The following is a 25,784-nucleotide window of genomic DNA, read 5'->3' on the forward strand; positions in this document are numbered from 1 at the left end:
TTTTTGTTAACATTTCTCTCAGTGCTTTCAATTCTGAAAATAAATCAAAACTATCAATATTACAATGATCATTAAAACCTAGTAATTTTTCAAGATTTTCATGTTCATTTAAAATAAACTAATTAATATTGGGGAATGAGAATAATAGGTGCATTAAAACACGGGCAATAATAAATTCTTAATGAAAAGATATAGTTAACATAAAAAATAATGATTGGATATATAAAATATAAGCAAACATTTTTTGAAGCCTAAAGCAGGCACCTTGATGGCTTAACAGCCATAATCACGGCCCTAAGAAATCCCAGTTAAGTTGACAAAACCTGAGCTAGACAACTAGTTAATTAAACCCTAAAACTTATTTCCAAGCGCAACTAGCAGAAGATATATTAATCAAAGAAATTATAGTGGTACGTCATTTAATTTGCTGCTTCTGAAAGTGTAATTTAAGGCTCCAGATTGGCATGCATACATATGAATGTTAAAAGAGAACTGAGAAGCTATACACATGTAATTCTGATGTTCCGCTAATTTACGAAAGGGTTTATATATACTTGTCTTCTCTTATTGATCAACCTTGTAATTGAAAGTTTTGGGCATACATAAACTGAGAAGTTCAACAACTGCAAAACAAAGTTAAGTCCACAAAATCCACACCTAGAAATCTAATTGAACACTACAACTTATTACCAAACACAACTACGTACGTAGTACATATATAATTAAACTAAAGCGCAATTTCATTCCCCCAATAACTTCTTCGCATTCATTTTCGTTCCTTCAGAACTAAACATCAGATTAATCTGGTGAACTTCACATATACTTGATGAAGAAGAAAATATATATTATTAGGGATAAAAGTTATTATAAGGGAACTAAACGGAGAGGGTTACTTTTGAAATGACCAAACTGAAAGCTATCATCACACTGTCATGCGTTTTCGGAACTTGGATCTTCTCCATTTCTTTTTCTTCATTTCTTGTCAACTTCAGTGACAGATAAACACAGAATCCATCAAGTCCACTTAAAAGGTAGATACATCTCATCTCAAAATTTGAGACTCACTTATATCTTGTGCTTATCTCACTTTGTTGAAATAGACAAGAAACAACGGTTAAGATGTAAAAATACTCAGAAATTTCTTCTCTAAGAGTTTATGATATCTTTAAATGTGCATGGGCATCCATTAATTTATAAAAGATATCAACTTTTCCTAATTCGTTAATTAAGTTCTATAACATTCAAAGTCATAAGACTTGCGAATTGAGGAAAGTTGATCTCTTTTATAACGTTAATGAGTTCTTATGCATGATTGTTAATTTAAAGATATCAAAAGCTCTTAAAAAAAAGTTTGAGTATTTTAGTACCTTAACTAGAGAAACAAAGAAAAGATAATGGAGAAGACCTAAATTCGAAAGGAAGTTACACAGGAGGAGGAGGAACAGGAAAGCCAGGAATACCAGGAATAGGAGGGAGTGGAGGAATAGGAATTGTAGGAACAGGAATAGGAATAGGAGTAGTAGGAACAGGAACAGGAACAGGGTATGGAACTGGTAATCCAGGAATCCCAGGAATTGATGGTGGAAATGGAGGAAATGGAGAAGGGGGTTGTTGATCAGGATTCATCACATCTCCACCATAATCCACCTGATTTGCTTCATCAATCTTCTTCTCACTTGATGACGACGATGCTGCATCTGCATGATTCTCTGCTACTTGATGATCATTACTTGCTTCTCCTTGTTTATCTTCCACTTTTCTGTTGTTCTTCAGCTGGCGAGCACTGACCAAACAGAGAAAAAGCAAAAGACTCAATAAAACCAGCGGTGTTTTGGACCTTTCAAAACCCATTTGGAATGGACTTAATTTTCTCAGTGATATAATGTTGAGAGGGATTATATATAGGGGAGAAAAAGAAGAGTGTAGAACGACCGAGTGATGATGATCTGTACGAGGATTTATTGCTGTTAAATGGAAATTGAATACGTTTGTTTCCATGCATGATGATCTGATTCTTAACTGAAATAAATGAATTGGAAGTGAGTAGGACTTAAAATTGAAGTTTTGGTGACTTTGGGACTGTAAGAATGCATTCACGTACATTGATGACGGTGCGGATTATCAAGACTAGTGAGGCCGGCTGTCTCAGGTTTTGAATGTTGCAGAGATAGTTGAAATGAGTGCCACCGCTTTGTGATGCTATACTTGCCTATCAAGTTCTAGGATTATTTAATGAAAATTAGATATCATCAAATTTTAAACTTAAGAGGAGACATATTCATAATTAACTTAATTATGAACAAAGGGATGTGACAATTACAAATTTTGTGAAGTCATTAATCACAATTGAATATATCAAATTATTGAAATTGAAATGTTATGGAAGGCCCACCATATTTTCTCTGTTCTTATATCTGAGATGTTTTCTAAAAGTTTATTTTGTCTTTAAATATAAAAAGTATTATGATATTTTTAAATAATTAAAAAATTTTGTTCTTATCTAGAAAAAAGAGAAAAGATATTAATTGTATACTTTACTCACCACTACCATGATATTAATTGACATTATTATGGGCAAAATTTGAAAATTATTGTGATTGAATGTGATTTCAATTAAATAACACACTTTTATTAATATCCAAGATTTAGTTAAAAACACCTTTATATATAGGGACGTAGCAAGTAGTCTTTATCTGTAAGTAAAAAATAAATAATTATTAAAATAACTAATAGAATGTGACTCATGAATTTAAATAAAGTTAGTTATGAATTTGAGTAATGTTACTTGTGATAATCAATGAAAATTCAATTGTGAATGGATTATATTGATAATTTTATGGATTTGTATATTGTCACTTATGAATTTAAGGATAATTACTTGTAAAAAATTTAAGGTTAATAGTAAATAGTAAATTTTTAAAAATTTAGTTGTAAGGGAATAGATAGTCTCGTGAATTTATGCATGATTTATAATTTAAGGCAAGTTGGTTGTGAATTTAAGGAGTATCACTTATCATAGATATGGAACATAAGTTGTAAATAGATATAAATAACATTAATTATTCCTAAATCAATTGGAGGACATGGTTTCTCATCCTATAGTGGCTACATTGATGAACCACGTCCTTCTTTAAATAGGAGTGACATGGTTTGTTTTGTATTATGTCTCTCTTTTAATAATGTGATATAGTTTTTGTAATTTTTTTAATATACAATTTACATTTGCTTGACAACCAAAATAAAATTTGCTAAAATATGCCACAAAAATAGTCAATTCTTATAGCAAAAGTCCAACAAATAGCAACTCATTCATAGCCATTTATACAGTATCACAACAAAATATACCAAATGCATTGGAACAATAAAACTATTATCACCTATTCAAGTGTCAATATTTACAACCAAATTTTAACAAATTACTTAAACACATTAGTGTTTATATCCTTCTAACTTTCCATTATTTTTGCTAAAATTCTAACTTAATGGACAAACTATAAAATCACTATATAAATAGCTCTTAAAGAAGATAACTTGCTAAATTATTTCGAATGTCAATTATGTCTTCACTAGTATAGGAGTACTCATTGTCAAAAAACTGTAAATTTTCATCAAATGTTCATTAGATATCCAAATTCTAAAGCCTCACAAAACTGGTATTATTAAAATAAATAATAATGTAACTTACCATGTGTAAATTTTCGTTAGTTTCGAATTGAATAATTTCATACATATAACAAATAATATAATATCCACACTCTATACTCTCTATCTGATGATGGCACTGAAAATTAAAATTGAACAATAAGTATAAACAAAAATATATGTGAAAAAGTTGTGGATAAAAAGTATTGAATTGAAATTACTTATGTTTGAAAAAATTTAAGTTGGTGAGGAATTTTTTTGAGATATATTTTTTATTGGGCGGTGCTTTCCCCTGATCATGTAATATATCTTCAATGGTCTATCATGAAATTTAAATACCCTATCATGAAATTTAAATAAAATATAAAATATTAAAATAAAATAAATATCTAATATTTATAAAAATAATCTTAACTTACATGTTGAATATATTTTTAGTTTCAACACTTGGTTGCTTGCCCATAGAATAAAACTAATAGCTCTTGTGCAAATACAGGCATACAACACAAATGGATGAATGGTAACTACAAAGAGACAAATGAAATCAGTACATAAAAGCATAAAAAAATTATCAAACTAAATATATATATATATATATATATATAAAAGAACTTGCCCTTCAAGAATTGAGGCCAGATAATATGACAATTTTATTTCTAAAATAGTATTACCCATGAATCTCATCCTATCATTGATATTGTTGTGAGTTGATGTCAAAAAAGCTGGACACAAAAATCCAAATTGATCTTTCCGTGGTCCAGTGCAAAGATTACTGAGAAACCTATTAATAGAATGATATAAAAATTATTGCATATAAATTAAAATAGATGAAAATGAGATAGAATATAGATAATAAAATTATAAGATAGATAACATAGTCCATAAGATATCCAACTCATTCATCAATAAGAATTCCAAGATGTCTTTCTTGTCCATTGCAAAAAGATATGACTTGTATATACCCATAATTCCTTTAGGCATTGCCAAATTGATAGGCTTTGTTATTGCCTTAAAAATTCATGTAATTGTAGTAAATTAAAGTAGAGTAGTCCTCAGCATCATCAAAATCCTAATGAAACATGAAATGAATAAAAGTTATATAAGTAATCAAAAGAGCAAATCAAGGAATAATGAAGAGTTTTTTTTCTACCATTGAAATTGTCATCTCTGTGTCAATAAGTCTTTTAAGTCATAAAACGAATTGTCCCAGTGCTTTGCCTAATTTTCCAACCTCATTGGTGGGGAATGGTACATTCACATTCACTCAAGAACAACTTTAACTGTCACCTTCACTTGATCATCTAAAACATTCATGTTATAGATTGTTTCTACAAGCATATATAGCCATGCTAAACTAACAATTTGCTTTCAAGGATTATTCAAATAAAGAAAACAAAATTGTTCCTCCTCTACTAAGGGACTAGAGGCATGTAGTGCTATTTCTAGTGGATTATAGCTATCTTTGGTGCTTTGAAGCATGGGAGAAGTTTGGAGCAATAAGTAAACCCAATGAAAGAAAATTAAAAAAATAGACAAAACTGAATATTAAACTAATTAAAAGTAATGAAAACCTGGGGTTCCTGCTGCCCAATGTCCTATGTGCTTCTTATATTAGTGACCATAGATCTAACCTTTTGAAGAATCTGCTCATAGAGCATCAAATTATCCTGTTCATACTTTCGAGCAACTTCATCTCTAGCCTTTACCAGAAGGCCATCAAGCTTAGCTCTTGATACAACTCCTGATGAGCCTCATGGAATTGGTTCAAAATACTCCTTCAAACCAACTCCTTTTCCTACCCCCTAATATGAACAAAATAATCTGGCATTCTAATTGTTGATGCCAAGATATCCATTCTTCCAATGGATTGAAATAAACCTTAGAAAGCTTATTCCTTAAGTGAATCATGCAATATAAAATTAATGAATTTTTCTTAAAGGATACAAAATCTAAAATTTGATTTAATCTATTTAGTATAATTACTTACAATCTATTGAGCAATTTTAGTAACTTCCGGAGTAATATATTGGCCTTTCTTGATTCTAGCCTCTTTCCATTTTATTTGACGAGTTGGAGGAGCTGGGGGATGAACAACAATACTGGGGTCATATCTTGTAGCTTTCTCCAATTGCTTCAAATCAACTTCCTTAAGTTTTTGGTCCAACTTTTTATATCCCTCCCGAGACAAATAATGTTGATATTTATTTTTAGACTGTCTCTCTTTATTTGCAGCACTTAATTCCTATAATGAAATAAAAATAAAGTAAGTTAAATGTAAACTAAATAAAAATAAACCAAGTCAGTTATTAATTATATCAAAATTTACCTGAAATATAGGATTATCTCTTGATCTCACAAATTATCTCCAAGTGTCTTCATCAATGAAATTATATTCCAAACATGGATTATTGTTCTTCTTTGCTCCTTAAATGTATTCCTTAGAAAGGGATGACTTGAAATCTTTCCATCAATCACTTACTTGTTGAAGCTAATGCTTCTTCATCTCATAAGTAGGAGACATATCATAAGTAAGCTACAATGTGTCATAATTATGAAGTAAAATAATAGTATCTAATATAATTAAAACAATAAAAAATAGAAAAATATGCATGCCAAAAAATCACTCCAAATCATGTCCTTTGTAGCTTCTAGTACTTCTTGCCAACTAGGATACAAGATGCCAATTTTATTCCGAGCTATGAGATTTATGTAACTTACAAACTTGTTCCTTTTTGAACCAAGTGGTCTTTTACCACCACCAAACTCTAAATGCACTTTCTTTGTAGTGCCTTAATGTAAAGCCAGCTCTTTCAATTTTGTACTTCCTCTACCTCTTTTTTTATAAGTTGCATTGGACGTGTCAACTACATCTTCACTAGAACCCTTTATGTGCTTGTTAAGATCAAAAAAGAATACAGGTAAATAACTTACATTATAATTAAATATATAGAAATAAATAAATGAAATAAATATATGAATATAAAAAATCAATTACTTCAATATTTTACTAATTAATTCTTACTTTATTCATTCTTCTAAATTCCTTTATAATGATAATCTCTAACTGTATATTCATCATTAACCAAATCTACTTCAGTTGATCTAGGTAGATTTGTAGGAAAAGGCAGGGTTTTATTAAGGTTAAAAGTTGAGTCATCATCCTGCATATTAATAATTTGTTTTTTGCCTTGTAGTACAATAGAATGTTATTTATTCGTTGGATCAGTGATATAAAAAGCTTGTTTTGCTTGACTTGCTAAAATAAAAGGCTCTTGTTTAAAACCAAGCCTCTTGAGATAAATAAAAATAAATACAAATTCCTTTTATACTTCAATAGCATTAAAGTGAACCCACTTGCATTTGAAAATAAGTACTTTAAATTTAGTATAGTTCACTTTCCATATCTCATCAACCACTCCATAATAGTCTATGTAAGCTAATAATGGGTTATTATCTTTTAAACTGAAAAAATGTTGAGCTTCAGCTTCTACTATTATCCCACTATTTTGCATGGTACTTTTATCATCTTAGGCTTTGATATAAAGGAAATATTCATTTATATCATACCCACCCCAACACACAACCTGAAAATGAGGTCTTTCAACTAACTATATTATTGTGTCAGACATACTAGTCTCATTCATAACCTTTTCTTTGAACCATCTTTTGCAAGTCTTGTTGTGCTCATTAGCCAGCTACATTTCATTCTTTATTGGGTATTTGTCTTTCAACAAATTTCTATGAGCATCTAAATATGATTGAACTTTTTTCATGTTATTTAAGATGTACATATATGCTTACAAGATTTCTTCATGAGATATATACTTCACTCTGACCTCTTGTGTTCCCTTATCAGCAAATCTTATCCTTTTATGCTGAGTTTGAGGGACTCTAATGACCTTCAATCCTTTTAGATATAATGTACAAAATTCAACAGCCTCTTCCACTATATATCTTTCAACAATTGATGCTTCAAGCTTGTATGGGTTCTTAGAATACCCTTTTAAGATTTTTATGTATTGCTTGAATAGGTACATTCATCTTAGATAAACAGGATAGCAAAGTCCTCATTCCCTAACCCAATGAATTATTAAATGCACCATAATATCAAAAAATGTTGGAGCAAAGTAATTAGCATAAAATAATATTTTTCTAATTCATCCAACTTATTTGGATCTGTGACTTTGTTACATATAGCATTGAAGAACATACACAATTTAGTTATAGTACATCTCATGTCATCTTTCATAATCCCTTGAATAACCATTGGTAAAACTTACTGGATCAACACATGGTAATCATGAGACTTCATGCCTAGTAACTTCAAATCACTCATCGAGACAAATCTTCTAACATTAGAAAAATGCTCTTGTGACACCTTAATAGCATGTAAACATTCACATAAACTTCTTTTCTCCTCTTTAGATAATGTGTGCACCGCTGGGGGTAAATAAACTTTCTTCCCCTCTTTTTGTTATGGATGTAAGTGTTTTTTTATGTCCATGTTAGCTAAATCTAGTTTGACATTTATTCCATCCTTAGTCTTACCACTTATGTGCAAAAGTGTACCAATAAGACTATCACACATATTTTTCTCCACATGCATTACATCATGACTATACCTCACATTTAAACTCTGCCAATATAGAAGATAAAAAAATGAACCTTTTTTTTCACACATTCTTCTCACTTTAGAGCCTTTAGAGCCATTTCGTACTCTTACAAACCATTAAAAGCCTTCTTCAATCTGCAATAATAACGGCACTGATCAAGAAATCTTTGATGACCAAGGTAAACTATTTTTCTTCCATGCTTAAGTTAGTGGTAATGTGTGCCTTCTTCACATATAGAACATGCATTATGGCCTCTTATATTATATCCTGACAAGTTTTCATATGCAATAAAGTTATTTATTGTTGTAAAAATCATAGTACGCAACTTGAAGTGTTCTTGTTTATAAGTATCCAATACATCTAAACCTTTCTCCCACAACATTTTCAAGTCCTCAATCAAAGGAGCCAAGTAGATCTCAATATTGTTTCCTGGTTGTTTTAGTCATGAAATCATCAAAGACAATATTATGTACTCACGCTTCATTCTATTTTTACCTAACCAATCATCATAAAGTCTATCAAATTAACAATTCATTGCCTTACTTGTGCTTCAATTTGATTCATTTCTAAAAGAAAATTGATAGAGTTTTCCTTTAAAGATTGAACACCCTAAAATTACAACAACAAAAATTAATAGAACTAACAAGCAATTAAATAAATATTTACCTATTAAAGCTAGAAAATATCAAACTTTAAGCTTATCCAAGTTCAATTTCTAAATTAAAAAAATTAGTAAAGCCTCCCCTTAAAAATTAAACATCCTAAAATTACAGCAATTATAAACCAATAGATGCATATTCTTGGTTTGGAAATTGTATATAATATAAAATTAAATATATATATATATATATATATATAAAAGATTTTTAGAAGACTTATATGAAAAGATACTTATTCTCTATCTATGACAATTATATATATATATATTTTAATTGGATTGAATGTATTTATCAAACTCCTCACCTCTCCAGCAAAAAACACAAACCATTAAACCTTTAATTTTATGCTACTCCGTCTATTATTTTTATCCTTCATCTAAAGTTTTTTTAACTTTAATTAGGTTTTTTTAGTCCTTAATCCTTATAGTATATTTTTATAGTTTCCCATCCCTTAGTCTTTTAATGGGTTTAGCTGCATTAAGTCTATCTTAGCAAAAATTATCCCTTGTTTAACAAAGATTGTAAAATACCACAAGCATAACTTTAAACTCTTCACAGCTAAGCATTTTATGGTGAAAAAAAGACACAATGTGAGAAAATAAATTGAAAATGGATTAGAAAGACACAATGGAGATAACTTCAAAAAAAAACCAAGAAAGAAAGAAACAATATATATATGAGGCTTTGTTGTTCAATAGAGAAGAGGAAAGGAGAGGGGTAGCGAGAAGAGACACTAAGCTGGGCTTTATGAGTGCTAGGCCTTTGTTGACATAAAGTAACCGAGAGAGGACAAAGACGAAAGGCAATGAGCTGAGCTATGAAAGACGAGGATGAAGATAAGAGATGAGAGATAGCAAGGAAGCTAGAAGACAAAATAAAGACAGAGAGTGAGGGACGAAGCTCAGAGACAGAGACAGTGATGAGCTGAGAAAGATGAGAGGCAAAGTAGCTAAAAGGCTAAGAGAGAAGAGAGGCAGAGCAATTGAGAGATGAGGCTGAGTTGAGAGAGACAAGAGGCAGCAAACAATGAGTATGGCTTTTGAAAAAATAGGCGGCGCGGGGCTAAAAAAGCTTATACATCACCCTCCTCTCAGGGGGAGGTGGCTTCTGCAGAAGCCACGTTCCTTGAAAGGAAGGGGACGTGGATTCTGTTAGAATCCACTTCTGTAGAAGCGACATCCCTAAAAGGAGGGGGACGTGGATTCTATTAGAATCTACATGGCTTCTGCATAATTTGAAGACCTGTGCTTCAGTTTTGGAATCAAGCTTGACAACATCGTAAGCTCCTTGACTAATTAAAAACTTTCTAGTTTTGATAGAAATTTGATTCATCTAACGGGTACAATATGATTGTGATAGGCTATTGAGAAAGCAATTGCCAAAAAAGAAAAGCACTTGGAAGAAGAAGTTGATGAAGATGAAGAAGTTATCTACAAAATTGAAGTTCCCACCAACAGGCACCCTTGCATTTAATTTCCCCTCCCTTAATTTCCTCGTACACACAGATGCAACCAAAATGTTAGTGTAAATTAGTCCTTGCTTCCCAAAAAGCAAGTCTTTAATATGACCTTGTAATGCATTGAATGTTATTGTTGGTTGATGAAGTTTCCTTTTAGGTATAAAAGCAAGCTTAACTTTCATTTTAAGTTTACTTAATGAGTTCAAGTCTTTTAGCTCGATACTTCCTATAATCAATTGGGGTTGAACCACTTGTTTTTATTTAGTAGCTATATCTTATGTTTCTCCTTGAATTTGGGATTTTCTTGTTTTGGTTGCAAGCTTTATACTTTCTAAGAGTTTAGCGAAATAATGAAGTATGCTTTAGGAAATTATTGCTAGAGTGAAGCTAAGATGTTTGTACTTGCACAGATATGACCTACTTTACCTTGAAAGGCTAGCTCAAGCCCTCTAAGTATTCTATGGGTTCTGTTAAAATCCACATGGATTTTGTAGAATCCATGTCTCCCTCCTCTCTAAGGGACATGGATTCTGACAAAGCCATGTCCCTCTAGATAGGAGGGGGATGTGACTTATTAAAATTAGAAAAAAATAAATTTTTTTGATTCACATTCTCTTTTCATTTGGATGACGTGGATTGTATTCTTTTTAAATCCCATTTGCAAAATGTAACATGAATTAAGGTAGTGGAATTGCCTTTTTGTAGTAATGATTATATTCACAAGTAATCTTCCTTAAATTTACAATCAACTTTTGTTAAATTTATAGGTGACCTTCGATTAGTTATTTTAGTAATTAGAAATGTTTTAATTACAAATAGAAACAATGGTCCTTCCCTGATGTTTAAACACTTAAGGTCTTCATTTATGATTAATATTTTTACAAAATCCATATTTTCATTTTTCCTATGAACTATACAATTTTCTTTTTAGATTATACTGCCTCCAATCCTATTTGAGAGTTAGATATTGATGTTGTTTAAAACAAAAGGAAATTTCCCAATTTAATTTTTTTTTTGTATATAAAAAAGTTGATGGGAGTTGGATCTTAAGAAGATCACCAAGACTTGAGCATATCTCCAGGCTTAAATATTACTTATAGAGGTACTTATAGATCATCTACCAACCTTATTTTCACATCGACAATGAAATTTATATTTAAAAATAATTTATCCCGTATATCTTTTCACTCACTATGCATTAAAAATTGTGAAAAGATAAATTTAATAAAGAAAATAATTAATTATCCACATTTTTATATAAACTGACTTATAAAAATGACTATAAATTTTAGTTAAAAGATGACTTGTACGTAGGACCAAAGTGAAAGTAGATATACAAGGAGTATCTGTTGTTATTGATATAATAATTCTCATAGAATTTGAAAACGAACACTACTCGTGAAAGGCTTCAAGCTTCGTCCTCTTCATCCTCCTTGTTATTATCTTTGTTTCTTCTTCTCCCAGAGGCACCTCATCAGTAAGCCTTCTTCTTCTCTCTTGGAATCACACAGCTTTTCGATGTTGGTACTGTAATCATTTCAAGAACTTAATTTGTTGCTTGGGATCAGCAACAGCAGAGTCTCCCACTGAGATCTTTTCGCTCTTTCTTGCTCTTTTCCTGGATCTCCATGGAAATCTGAATGGACTCAATATCATGATCCCAGAAACATCAAAATGATGAGAGAGGATGATAGAGTAATTAATCGGGGAAGAAGGCGAGTGAGTGGGGTTTTTATAGAGTTGATAGATATGAGCTTGCATGAATCTTTATTATGAACAAGAAATGATACATTTCAATGCTTTAAGGGATATTATCTTGAAGGAAGGTGCTGGTGTACACAATGCTATTGGTTTTGTCTTTTCTTATCAAAAAACCAAAAAACAAAAACAAAGAAATGTTACAAGCTTATTTGGCAACTTATTTTGAGAACAGTTTTTTATTTCTTAAAACAAAAGAACAAAAAATTTGTTTGATAACGTGTTTTTAAAAAGTGATTTAGAAAATAAAAAATAAAATATTGTTTCAAAGAACAAAAAAATAGAAACAATTTTTAGATATTTTGGAATTATTATTCTAGAGAATAAGAGAGAGTAAGAAAAACATCTATTTTTATTATTTTTTTTATTTTAACATATTTTTTTATAAAACATTAATTCTCAAAACAATAAAATAAAAATAATTTTAAACAGCCTTTACATTTGTGCTCAGATGAACAACAAATAATACTCACGCCTTCTTGAGACCATGAAGCAACAAGCAATGTTGCGTTCCGGCCCAAAAAGTAAGCCGTTATAATTGCAGAACGCGAACCATTTATTAGAGAAAAATTCTGAAAAATAATTGTAATTTAGGAAAAAAAGTTAAAATATATTTACAAGTCTTTTTAGAGAGAGTGTGTGTATGTGATAGCTAGTTGAGTATGATTATATGGATCATATTCAAGAATATAGGTCGTAATTTTTTTAATATTTTCAAGTTAAATGTTTTTAAATAATTTTAAAAAAAATCGATGTAATTTATGTTATGCTTTATTTAAATTAAAAATATTTAAATATAATTTTAAAATAAAAAATACGCACTTTCCTAATTATATTGACAGTTGAGATGAAATGCACACAATCCAAGTAAGACAATAGTGTAATTTTGTATATTCATTTGTCTTTCATGGGAAGCATAAAAAATGTGCTTCTTTAATAATATCTTAATAAATATATAATTAAATCATGTAATTATTTATGAAATTCGTATATTTCTAATATTTCAATTCTGAAAATCAACATAGAATTCAAGAACAAAATAAAATTTACAATATCATGAGCGTCATAGAAAGTTTGAGCATAAGCGACACTAATTATCTCTATGAAGAGTGTATTTGCCACTCCATTTGTTCAAAAATATAATGCATTTTTTGAAGGGTTTAATGTTTTAAAGTGTAATCATTGTGTTTTTTTAAGTGAAACATTTTATTAAATAATAGTAAATATGGACATATAATATTAGTATAAAGATAATTAACTACTTTATTAAGATTGAAATTCGATAAAAATACCTAACATTTTTTGTTTATAATATTAGTATAAAGATAATCTTCTAAATGGATCGATATAATATGAAGTAGATCAGTCAGAAACTGCGAAACCAGAGAAAACAAGAGGAACTGGAGAAGAAGAGTGAGTAGGGTTTATATATAAAGGAGATAGAGATCAGTTTATTATAACAACTTTTATTTTCTATAAAGAAATAACATCGTTCTGGTCAAAACGTCAACAAATAATTTACTAATTTGTAATACTTACAACGCGAGTACGTATTCGCCTATTCGGTGCTGAATGAGATTTTCATCCTCCGGATTAAAGTTTAGATGGTTGAGATTTAAAAGTTTTTTTTTTATTTAAAAATTTATAAAAAGAATTTTTATAAACACAATGTTTATCACCAACCTACTTAGTATATTGAATAGTGCAATTTAATATTAAATATTTTTATAAATTAATTATTCAAATATATTTAGATAGTCCAGATTTAATAATATTTTTTATTTTTTATTTTTGATAAATAAAATATAAAAAAATAAAGATAATAGCTTAACTAGAACTTAAAAATAAAAATAAAAAATTTAAGTTAAAATTTTAAATTTGGATAGTTAATTTTTAGTAAATTTAAACAATCTAATTAATTAAATCTATATTATTTCAATTGATGATGAGCGCAATTTAAATGATTTTTGTTTTGTTTTTTTTGGGTCATCAGAGATGGAGCACTAGGAGGATGTTCATCGACTTGCAAGCAATGAAGATGGATCCGCAATGCTACACAATCTTGGGACCGATAATGAAACTACAAGCGATGGCCATCATCTTTCTTCTTTTATCTATTTTATTTTTTGAACTCCGAACCTCTTGTTTTGGGCCATATAATTATGATCTATGAAGCACTGATATTTTAAATTGCTTCATATATCTGTATTGGTATCATATTGAATACTGATACTTATTAATATTTCTTCAATACATATATAAAAAGTATTGAAAAAATATTTTTTAATTTTAAAAATTTTAATTTTCAATACATATTCAATACTTCTAGATTGTTAATCAATACTTAAAAAATATTTTTTTAAAAAAATTAAATTTATTAAAACTTGTAATATTAAACTTTTTATTACTAATATAATTTTTGATCCGTTATAGACTAAATTTTCCTTAAAAAATAAGTTTTAAATATAATAAAAGAATAAATATTACATTTTTCTTAATTATAAAAATGAGGAAATGTAATATTATGATGGTCTAGAAAGAGGTGATATTAATACTATACTTATTAGTAAGGACTAGGTGGTAGGCAATTAGGTATAAATAAAAAAAACTAAATTAAACATTATATTTTACTTGGTATAATTATAAAGGACAATATATGTATGATAATTTAAATTTTTCTAAATTAAAAATATTTTTAGTATTTTTATAAATATATATATATATATATATATATGCATATCGGAAATGTGTCATATCTTATATTTTTAAAAATTAATTTATCAGCATATCGGATACGTATCGTATTCGATACATGTATTAGTATCTGTGCAACCCAGGTTATCATTTAGTTTGATTGAAATAGGAAGAATGTCAATCAACAACCCTAAAAGAATTTAGAGAACATAACAATTAGAGACTTCATAAAAATATTAATGACAATTAAAAATCTTAGATATTGAAATCTCAATAATAGACTATGGTCCTTACTTGCAATTTAAAAAATGAAAATAGTTAGTTGGAAATCAACAAAATACATTTTGAGTTATTTATAACGTCAGTTGGGAATTTACTAAAGTCAATTGTAAATCTCAATTTTTTTCTCTCAATATACAGATAAACTACTTGAAAAATCATGAAATATACTTAAAAGAATTATTTGTAACATTAATTGAAAATTTACAAGAATCAATTGTGAATTACGAGCCAATTACTTGTGATTTTTGCCGCTACTATAAATAAATTGCTTAGAAAATCTATAAAATATAGTTGAGATTATTTGTTATGTCAGCTTGAAAAATTATGAGAGTCAATTGTGAATCACAAATCAATCACTTATGATTTTTAGCTATTGCTTGAAAAATTAATAAAAGACACTTGAAAATCTTTATAGAATTAGTTGAGAATTTACAAAAGTCCATGGTGAGTCTCAAATCAATAAAAGATAATTTATTGAGATTTAAAGTTTGTAATTGTCATTAATATTCTTATAGAGTTCCTAAATGTCATTTTTCCAAGAATTTAATAATATCTAACAAGTATTTGTATTTCAAACAATTAAACATTATCAAAATTGACAGGTGAAGTTACTGTTTAAATAAGTATTTGATCTATCTAAAGTTTTTGTCAGATACTCCCTCCTTCTCAAATTATAGGGATAATGTAACCCTTAGTTCTTCAAATTTGATTTAATTATCAATTTGGTCCCTTAATTCTTCTTAAATTATTATATTAGTCCTTCAAGTTCTAAAACACAAATTAACTATCAAATTAATCTAATATATAATTTATATTGACAACCTTAAATGTATATGTAGCTAAAAGAGAATAAATTATTCCTTAAATTAGTTTAATTTTTATCAATATAATCCCTCATGTTACATTTCGTTCTTTTGTTTTGAAGAATTTTCAAGTATGTTTTTTCCTATTTAAATAATTACACTTCTTTTTATTAATTTATATCACTAATATCAATATTCCCTTGTCTATGTCAATAAATTTTAACCATGTTATCTCCTCTTTAAATAATAAGGATCAAATATATAACTAAAGACAACTTAAGGGACTAAATGGGTAAAAATTAAACTTGAGGGATCAAATCGATAACTGAAACAAATTTGAAGGGCTAAAAGTTTTTTATCCTCGAACTATAAGATACTTTTAAATAAAATTATATATATATATATATATATATAACTCATTAAATATTCTTCACTGTTATGAAAATAAAGACAAAGAGAATAGCAAAGAAAGAAGGACTGGAAAAGAAAACAAGGGAGTATATTTTATTCACTTGAAAACCCTAATGCTTTGTACATGGCCTCTATTTATAGGCCTTCAACTATTAAAGCCTAACATTAATATTACAAATGAATAAATAGGGACATAATAGCATAGTATGTAATATTTGGAGGTTATAAGGCATTAACCTCGAGAAACTCATTCTAAATCATTCTTTGAGAATTTGGATGTTATGGTAGATGAAGAATCTTAAGCATTAGGAGTTATGAGCTTGTATAATCATATAATATTCATAATATTCTCCCTTGGATGTCCATAATAAATATTATACCTCATTAAAACCTTACTAAGAAAATCTCAATGGGATAAAAACCTAATGAAGGAAAAAGAGTATACAATATTTTTAAACACTTGTTAAAGTTGCCTAATTAAAAACCTTTTTAGAAAAACTCAATAGGACAAAACTTTAGAAAGGGAAAAGGACATGTATTTACTCCTCATACTCTTCTCTTAGCAACAATATCACTTCACTCCCCTTAGTGACACCATTACTTATGTCTATAAATCTATGCATTTCAATATCATACACTAACTTCTCAAATGTCGAAGTTAGCAGTGTCCTAGTAAACAAATCTACAAGATTGTCACATGAGCAAATTTGTTGAACATCTATATTACCACTCTTCAAAATATTATGAGTGAATTTTTTTTTGGAGAAATATATGCTGTTCTATCTCTTTTGATGCATCCTCCTTTCAATTGAACTATACACACTGTATTATCTTTATATAATATTGTTGTAATTTTTTTCCCACAATAAACCACACATTTTTTGGATATGATGGATCACTGATCTTAGCCAAATACGTTCTCTACTTGTCTCGTGAATTGCAATTATTTTTATATGATTTAATGAAGTAGCAACTAAAGTTTATTTTGTTAAATGTCAAGATATTGCTATACTTCCACAAGTAAACAAATATCTCGTTTGTGATCTACCTTTATCTAGATCTAATCGAAATCTTGCATCTGCATAACCAATAAATTATGATCCAAATTCATTGGAATAAAATAATCTTATATCAATTGTCTCTCAAAAATATCAAAATAAGTGTTTGACTCTATCCTAATGCCTTTTTGTTAGGGAAGAACAAAATGTTGCTAATAAATTTATAACAAATGCAAATATTAGGTCTTATTGAATTAACAAGCTACATCAGTGCACCTATAGCATTAAGGTATGGTTCTTCAGGACCAAAAAGTTCTTCATCTTTCTCTTAAGGGTGAAAAGAAATTTTTTTCTCATTAAGAGATCTTATAACCATCAAAGTAGTTAATGAATATGCTTTATCCATGTAAAATTACTTCAATATTTTTTTTCAATACAAGTTGATTGATGAAGAAAAATTTCATTTGCTAAGTGTTCAATTTGTAAACCAAGGCAAAATTTTGTTTTTCTAAGATCTTTCATTTTAAATTGTTTCTTTATGCAATCAACTACCATTTAGAGCTCTTCAGAAGTTTCAATCATATTTAAATCATCCACATAAATAGTAATTATAACAAACTCTGACTTATTTCTTTTCGTAAAACCATATGGAGAGATTGAATTATTTTTATAACCTTCATTCAGCTAATATTCACTGAAACAGTTATATCACATTCTTTTAGATTGTTTCAGTCCATACAAAGATTTATCCAAACAAATTGCATATTTTTTTCAAAAATCTTTACATGCTTCTAGCAATTTAAATCCTTCAGGGATTTTCATATACATTTTTATATCTAAAGAGCCATATAGATAGATTATAACAATATCCATTAGGCACATATCAAGTTTTCTATGTATTGCTAGACTAATTAGATATCTTCAAGTGATTGCATCCACCATAGGAAAATATATCTCTTCATAATCAATACCAGGTTTTTGCAAAAGTCCATGTGTTACTAGTTGTGCTTTATATCAAACACCTTCATTTTTCTCATTTTGTTTTTGCATAAATACCCATCTATATCCAACTGGCTATACACCATTAGATATTCTAACTCCAAGTCTAAAACTTCATGTTTTGAAAGTGAATTTAACTCTGCTTGAATTGCAACTTTCCATTTTAGCCAATCATTTCTATGTCTACGTTTTTCAATCAATTTCAATTCTAGATCCTTATTTTAATTCATTATTTTCACAACAACATTATATGAAAATATGTTATTAACAACTATATTATTTCGGTTTCATCTTTTTCCCATATTGACATAACTTATCAAAATTTCTTGATTATCTTTAGGTACTTGGACCTCTTCTAAGGTCTTCTGACTAGTTATGTCTCCGTACTCTTTAAGAGTACTATCTTCCTCTACTATGCCATCTTTATCTATGCCACCTTTATTTTGTGCTACTTTCTTCTTTTTAGAATTTTTATCTTTAGAACTAATTAGTCTACCACACTTCGAATGTGGCTTAGATTCATTTGTACTTTTTAATTGCCCTACTACAATATCAATTCTAATAGAAACATTTTCAGCTGAAATATGATACTTGATAATTCTTTTAAGATTGATGAGTATATCTAACAATTGATTTGCAATATTTTACGGATAAATTATTCTTTTAACTTTAAGTTCACATTACTTTATATGAAAATCTAGATGAGATAATAATAATATATTCCATGCAATCTCTTTATCTAGCTGCTTATTTTTTCCCTTAATGTTAGGAAAATTGTTTCATGAAGAATATTTTGACCAAAGATAAACTTGGAGAAAGAGCATACCATTGTGAATATTTTAATAATCTTAGATCTCTTAATGACCATTACCGTTGTGTTCTTCAAAAAAAAAACAACAAAAGATTTATTACTGTTGTCAAGTGAAGACGTAAAAGGGCGTAACGGTCACTAAATTACTTGTCATAAAAGCCTCTAGCATCCTTGGAATCCTCATTACTCATTAGCATTAGATTCTCAATCCTCACTATCTTCTTCTGAAGTTTATGGGTTCTGAGATCATCATTTCGCATGAGAAGAATCATATCTCCGTGAAGCCCACAACTTGTAAGGTAAATTTTCTTGTGTTTTTTATTCAATCAATGCGGCTCGAAAGCTTTAAGGTTGACGTGTTTCTTATTTTCTGTCCAAGAGTTGGTGGTAGAGGATATCTAAATCTGAATCCTCGAAGCATGAATGATGATTAAAGAGGAAACGAAGCAGGTAAGCTGTGGATTGCAGAGAGGAGAACTGATGACAGCGAGATGAGAGTCGGATGAAATCAATATCTTTGATACGGAGGCAATCTTGGTAATTCAGAAAAGCCTGTTACCAATAATGAGAAATAGTGTGCAGTGGCTGGGACACCTAACGGATCACTATTCGCTCCACTCGCTGAAAGCCTAAGGCGGAGATGAGTGGATTTCATGGTTCAAATGTTGAGATTTTTTGGTGGCACAAATTTTTGAACTGAAAATTATTGCCTTCTCCCCTCTTGTTCGTTGAACGTTGGTCTAAGAAAGAAAGGCTCTTATTTGTGGTTTTTGCGTTTTGTTTCACTAGCATACGCTCAACAATCGATTCAGGTAATTTTTCACAATTTGACCACAAGAGGTTTAAATATTAGTTGATCCATATGGTTCTGTTACGTATGCTAAATATCCAATAGCCTCCAGAGCATACTGAATGGCTCTTCTTTCCCTTGCAAACAATGGGAGAGAGGATGATCGGGGAATTAGAGGTAATTTTATGGACGATATATTAATAGACAAATTAAATATTGGGACTGGAAAAGTTAGAATTGAAGGAACTTGTGTTGAAATTTGAAATGAGAGTCAATTTTGAATTTTCTCTGAACATGTGCTATCATGAGCCTACAGTTCAATACTTGGCTACTCCAAGATGCCTTTCGCAAAAGAAAAGGTATGATTGGCTTATAGAGTTTATTCATCTCTTTTATTTGTTATCGGCTCTCTTATATTCCCTGCTCTGTGTTATGTGATACTCCCCTGTTGAATATACAATGACACTCTATTACAATTTTGTTGCCTTCAATTACTATTCTATAAATATTTTCATGCATGCTATGTGAACTAGATATGTTTATATAACTTTGTTAGGCATATGCCAATTTTTGTTTGGTTGTTGGATTTTTGCCTCAACTTTTAAAATCTTGTTGTCTAGAAACATTGGGTCCTTTGTTAAGGTCAACAATTACCTAACTATCACTAGTACAAAACCTTAGGTATAGATGGTTTTTGGTTTTTTTTTCCTAAAAGACATAATTATTCCACCATCATTTAAGTTTCCTTAAAAATCCAGTAACAAGGAGGTTAACTATTACTTCTTCAATATAGTTGTAGATTGTTTGGCAAGCAGTACTTACCATGGTTGTTAGATGGTGTTGAGAATGTTATATTTGGTTTGGCCATCTATAGTCCATTTATAAATATTATTGGTACTAAAATGTTTAAAAGTTTGATCCTTCTAACAAGAAGTCAGGGGCTGTGGCTTTTGGGTAATAATATTTTCCTTTAATTAAAAGAAGTTAATTTATCTCAGGATTCTTATCTAGTTTTGATGAAGAGGTTTCTTCTTGATTTAATAAAACATTAATGGTTAAATTTCTTGGTGCCATTAAAGTAGAAACTGATGGGGGACCCCCATTACCCATAATGGAGAACCCATTGGTGATCCTTTATCTACTGAACTACTTTCAAATCATAAATATAAGACTCTTATTCACTTTAACAAGAGTATACACTCGTGAGGATAGCCAACAACCATTTTAAAAAAAAATTCCTAACTAATCTTCCAAATTTCTTAGGATAAACCAAGCTAATGAAACCATTCCTTAAGTTATAGCCATCTCATAGCTTATGTTCACTAACTAACAATTTTGGGTTTTTATCTTGTAAAAAACATAAACCTAAATCCATAATCCCTCAAAAGAATTACCATTTTGACCTCATGCCAAAACATAAACCTAAACCAAATGCACCAGCTCAAAAACTTAAATGAGAATTCAGCCCCCATATTGACATCCTGAAAAAACAAATTACCTATTACAAATGTGGCAAATCAGGTCACATGTTAAAATATTATAGGATACGATAAAAAAATGATGAGCAATCTTCAGAAGATCTTAACCAAATCCAAAATAATGACTTTTTTTTTCGAAGAAGAAACTATTTGAAGTCATTATTGCCCTTTCAGATCTTGAAGAAAAAAGACTTTATCTTAATAAACTTAAAGAAATGTTAGGATAAAATTGCTCTTGTTCAAACCCTAAATGAAATGGAAAACAAAAAAACAAGCAACAGAAGTCAAGTAATGAGATTAAATGGATCACAATAAAACTCTTGTAATCTCTCCTTAACTCTCGTAACTCTTTAAGCACAATAAATAGGACCCTCATTGCCTTTGTAAAGCATCTCAGATTGAAAGCAATAAACAAGAGTTTGTTTCCCATTCAGTTTTTGAACCATTTTGGTATCAAAGCAAGGTTTCAAAGATAGGGAATCGCCGGAAAAACACCTTAGAAGCAAACTTGAGACAACACTGGTGAAAGAGTTCACTGTCGCACTCAGAAGTTGCCTTTCCAGCCATTTTTTTCAAAATTTTAACCACACCATCGTGCTCAGAAGGTCAAAAAATGTGGAATAATAGTTAACTCGTCGTTAGAAACTCCTTTACACACCTTCACACACCCATGCCGGAATCCAATGCATCATTACCGCCGATCCACACGCTACATATGCTTGCTCCATGTCACCATCCTAATCGATCAATGGCAGCTTAGACCAACCATATCCTACCACATCATATTGCCTAGTCAGTCTTATTTTCTAAAATTATAGGTTAACCTAAACCTTTTAGTATTTCCATTTTGACCCCTAAATTTCCATTTTGACCCTTGAAGTTCTTAAAATTTCATTTTGGCCCTAAATCTTTCCAAAAAATATTTTTGACCCTTTAACTTTACTTAAATTTACATAAATTTTATTTTCACCCCTATATTTTTCTAGAAGTACATTTTGACCCCTATACCTTTTAAAATTTTTATTTTTACCCCTATACTTTTCTGAAACTCCTATTTTACTTTTCAAAATTCTCATTCTGTCCCCATATCCTTTCAAATTTTTATTTTCCTCCTATATCTTTCCAACATTTCCTATTTGCCCTTAAATTCACTAAAATTTTTGTTTACCTTAATTTCCCTAGAAATTTATTCCTTATCAGCCCTGACTCCTAACAAAATGCCTTCAAGACTTAGGACATGAGAGTTGGAGATAGAAGAGATAAGATGTAGGACACAAGAGTTAAGATGGAAGAGATGAAATGTAGGACATAGGAGTTAGACAATAACAGAGAAAACTTAGAAGGAGATTCAGGAAGTAGCAGTTCATCATCTACTAACAACCATCGTCGTCCTTGACAATAATAATTTCATTCTAATGACATCAAGGTAGACATTATTGAATTCAAGGAAAAACTCCAACCAGATGAGTTCGTAGACTAGCTTTAAATTATTGAACATGTAGATGCACATAAAGTCAAGATAATCCTCAAACTCAAGAAACATGCCTCTATTTGGTAGGAAAACCTTAGATAAAAGTGAAAACATGAGGGGAAGTACAAGATTGAGACTTGGAAAAAAATGAAACACCAGCTTACTAGGAAATTTCTGGCAAACCATTACCACAGCTTTGTCCAATTGTAAAATCTTCGACAGAGGTCCTTGTCTATAAAAGAGTATATCAAAGAATTTGAACAACTCATGATGAAGTGTGACATTCAAGAGAAGGAGGAGCAAGCAATAGTTCGATACCTTGCAAACTTAAACATAATCATCAGTCATCCAGTCCAGCTTCAGTAGTAACCTTGGATGATGTAATCCATCTAGCCATATGTGTTGAGAAACAGATGCCCAAGAGATCATCTTTTAGCCCACTTCCTTCAGAGGTTATTTAGATGCCTACAAGGCTTTCAACAGACTACCCCTCAAGTAAGTTGCAAATTGACGCTATATGTAAGCTAGCAGTAAATACTACCACTAAGGAATTTAGCTCTAAAGTAATTAAATGCTTTAAATGCCAAGGATTTAGCCACATTGCTATGGATTGTCCTACTCGAAGGGTTGTGACCATTAGGGAAAGGTAAGTGTATGAAGAACTCAAAGAAGATGAGGAGGAGACTAAGTCTTATGAGACTAATCTACTATATGATAAAGAAGTTATACCTGTAAATCATGGGAAGCATTAGTTATTAGATGATGTCTGCATACTAATGTAGTTGAGGAAGAACTTTAGCTACGATGTAATATTTTTCACACCCATTGCATGACCCAAGGAAAAGTTTGTAATGTCATTATTAACAATAAAAGCTGTGAAAATGTAGTGCCTAACTACATGGTGGAGGAATTAAAGTTTCCAACATAAGACCATCCACATCCTTACAAGCTTCATTAGTTCAATAAAGGGAATAAGATAAAAGCTTATAAATAATGCCCCATGACCTTTGCTATTAGGAATAGATATTGTGATGAAATTTTGTGTGATATTATTCCCATAGATGTATGCAACCTTCTTTTGAGAGACTATGGCAATAGATCAACATGCTATGCAAAAAGGGCATGCAAACACTTAGTCTTTCACGAAAGATGGTGTCCAATTCATACTAGTACCTTTGCCGCCCAGTGAGATTAGCCAATCTTCATGGGAATTTCCTTTGATAACCAAGGAGGGGAATTTAAAGTGATAAAGTCTGAAGCCCAAATGATGAGCTTCATTTTAGTGGTTGAAGTGAACGATAAGTCTGCTAATCCACTAAGAGTCATTTCTTTATTGTCTGAATTTTCAAATGTGATATCTAATAAGATACCACCAGGGTTGCTTTCCTTGCGAGACATATATCATGCCATTGACTTCATTCCAGGAGTAGCCATTCTTAATAAGCCTGCTTACAAAATGAGTCCCAGGAATATGTCAAAGTCCAACGACAAGTTAAAGAGCTATTGTAGAAAGGGTTAGTTCAAGAAAGTGTCAACTCTTATACTGTACCTATTCTTCTAGTACCTAAAAAGGATTGGAATTGGGGAGTTAGAGAATGCGCATTGATTGTCGAGCTATTAACACTATCACTATTAAGTATCGATTTCTATACCTCAACTCAATGATATACTAGACTATTTACATGGTGCTACTACCTTTTTCAAAATTGACATTCGTAATGGATACCACCAAATCAGAATTTGGATAAGAGATGCGTGGAAGACTGCTTTTAAGATTAGAGATGGCTTGTATGGGTGAAATGTGATGCCTTTTGGGTTGACAAATACCCTTAACACGTTTATGCTCCTAATGAATCAGATATTGAGACCCTTTATTAGTAAATTTATTATTGTATACTTTAATGATTTCTTACTCACGACAAGTTTTGTAATCCTTGTGAGAATAGAAGCTTTATGCTAATCTCAAGAAGCGCACATTCCTCATCAGTGAAGTTGTGTTCTTGGGTGGCATCATTATTGCAGAAGGTGTTCAAGTTAATCCAAGCAAAGCTACAGCCATTGATAGCTAGCCATTCCAACATCTATTCAAGAAGCTTGAAGCTTTCCACAAATTAGCTTCTTTCTACAGGAGGTTCATCCATAATTTTAGCTCTATTGCTACACCACTTATAGAGTACACTAAAGGAGATAAATTTCAATAAACAGAGCAAGCTCAGAAAATTTTGAGGAGCTTAAGAAGAAGTTGACCAAAGCTCCAGTCGTATAGCTCTCCTTATTTTAACCAAATGTTTAAATTTAGTTATGGTGCTTCCAACATCGATATTAGTGCTGTCTTAGTTAAAAGGGCTATCCCATCACTTTTTTTTAGTAAGAAGCTTAATGATACTGAACTTAGTTATTCTACCTATGATAAAGAATTTATGTTGTTGTTCGAGCTCTCCAACATTAGAGTCACAATCTCCTGAACAAAGAGTTCATACTCTTTTCAGATCATGAGGCCCTCAAGTATTTAAATTCTCAACAAATCAGCCAAACCATGACCATTAGAGTGAACTCTTATAGTCTTATTGATTTCTTATTGAGCATAAGGCTAAACTTTAAATTTAGTAGCTGGTGCGTTTAGGTATCAACATGTATTGGTCACAACAATGCAGACTAAAGTTGTTGGGTTTGACCTTATCAAAGAACTATATCAGGATTATCCTAATTTTTGAGGAGCAGGGGAAGCATTAAAGAATAACCTTTCTACTAATACTACAAGCTTGAAGGGCTCTTATTTCATGGAAAGACCCTATGTATTCCCCAGTGTTCATTATGGATAGCAATAATTTGAAAATCACATGACGGTGGATTAACCGAACATTTCAAAAGGGTAAAATAGTTGACCTAGTAAAGGAGAACTTTTACTAGCTTAAC

The 25,784-nt window shown here is 30.3% G+C and overlaps 1 protein-coding gene across 1 annotated transcript in view; it reads right to left on the reverse strand.

The window, feature by feature from the left end:
- Window positions 1-1,422: 1,422 nt before the first annotated feature.
- The window catches only part of LOC129307143 (U1 small nuclear ribonucleoprotein C-like), a 25,804-nt gene continuing 1,442 nt past the window's right edge, over window positions 1,423-25,784 (reverse strand). The window contains exon 2 of the mRNA XM_054948024.1: window positions 1,423-1,783. Coding sequence (XP_054803999.1) covers window positions 1,423-1,783 — 361 coding nt within the window. The remainder of the gene's footprint in view (window positions 1,784-25,784) is intronic.

The sequence above is a fragment of the Prosopis cineraria genome, unplaced genomic scaffold (assembly GCF_029017545.1).
Source record: "Prosopis cineraria cultivar Desert tree isolate PC_DT_omini unplaced genomic scaffold, ASM2901754v1 PC3, whole genome shotgun sequence".
NCBI lineage: Eukaryota > Viridiplantae > Streptophyta > Magnoliopsida > Fabales > Fabaceae > Prosopis > Prosopis cineraria.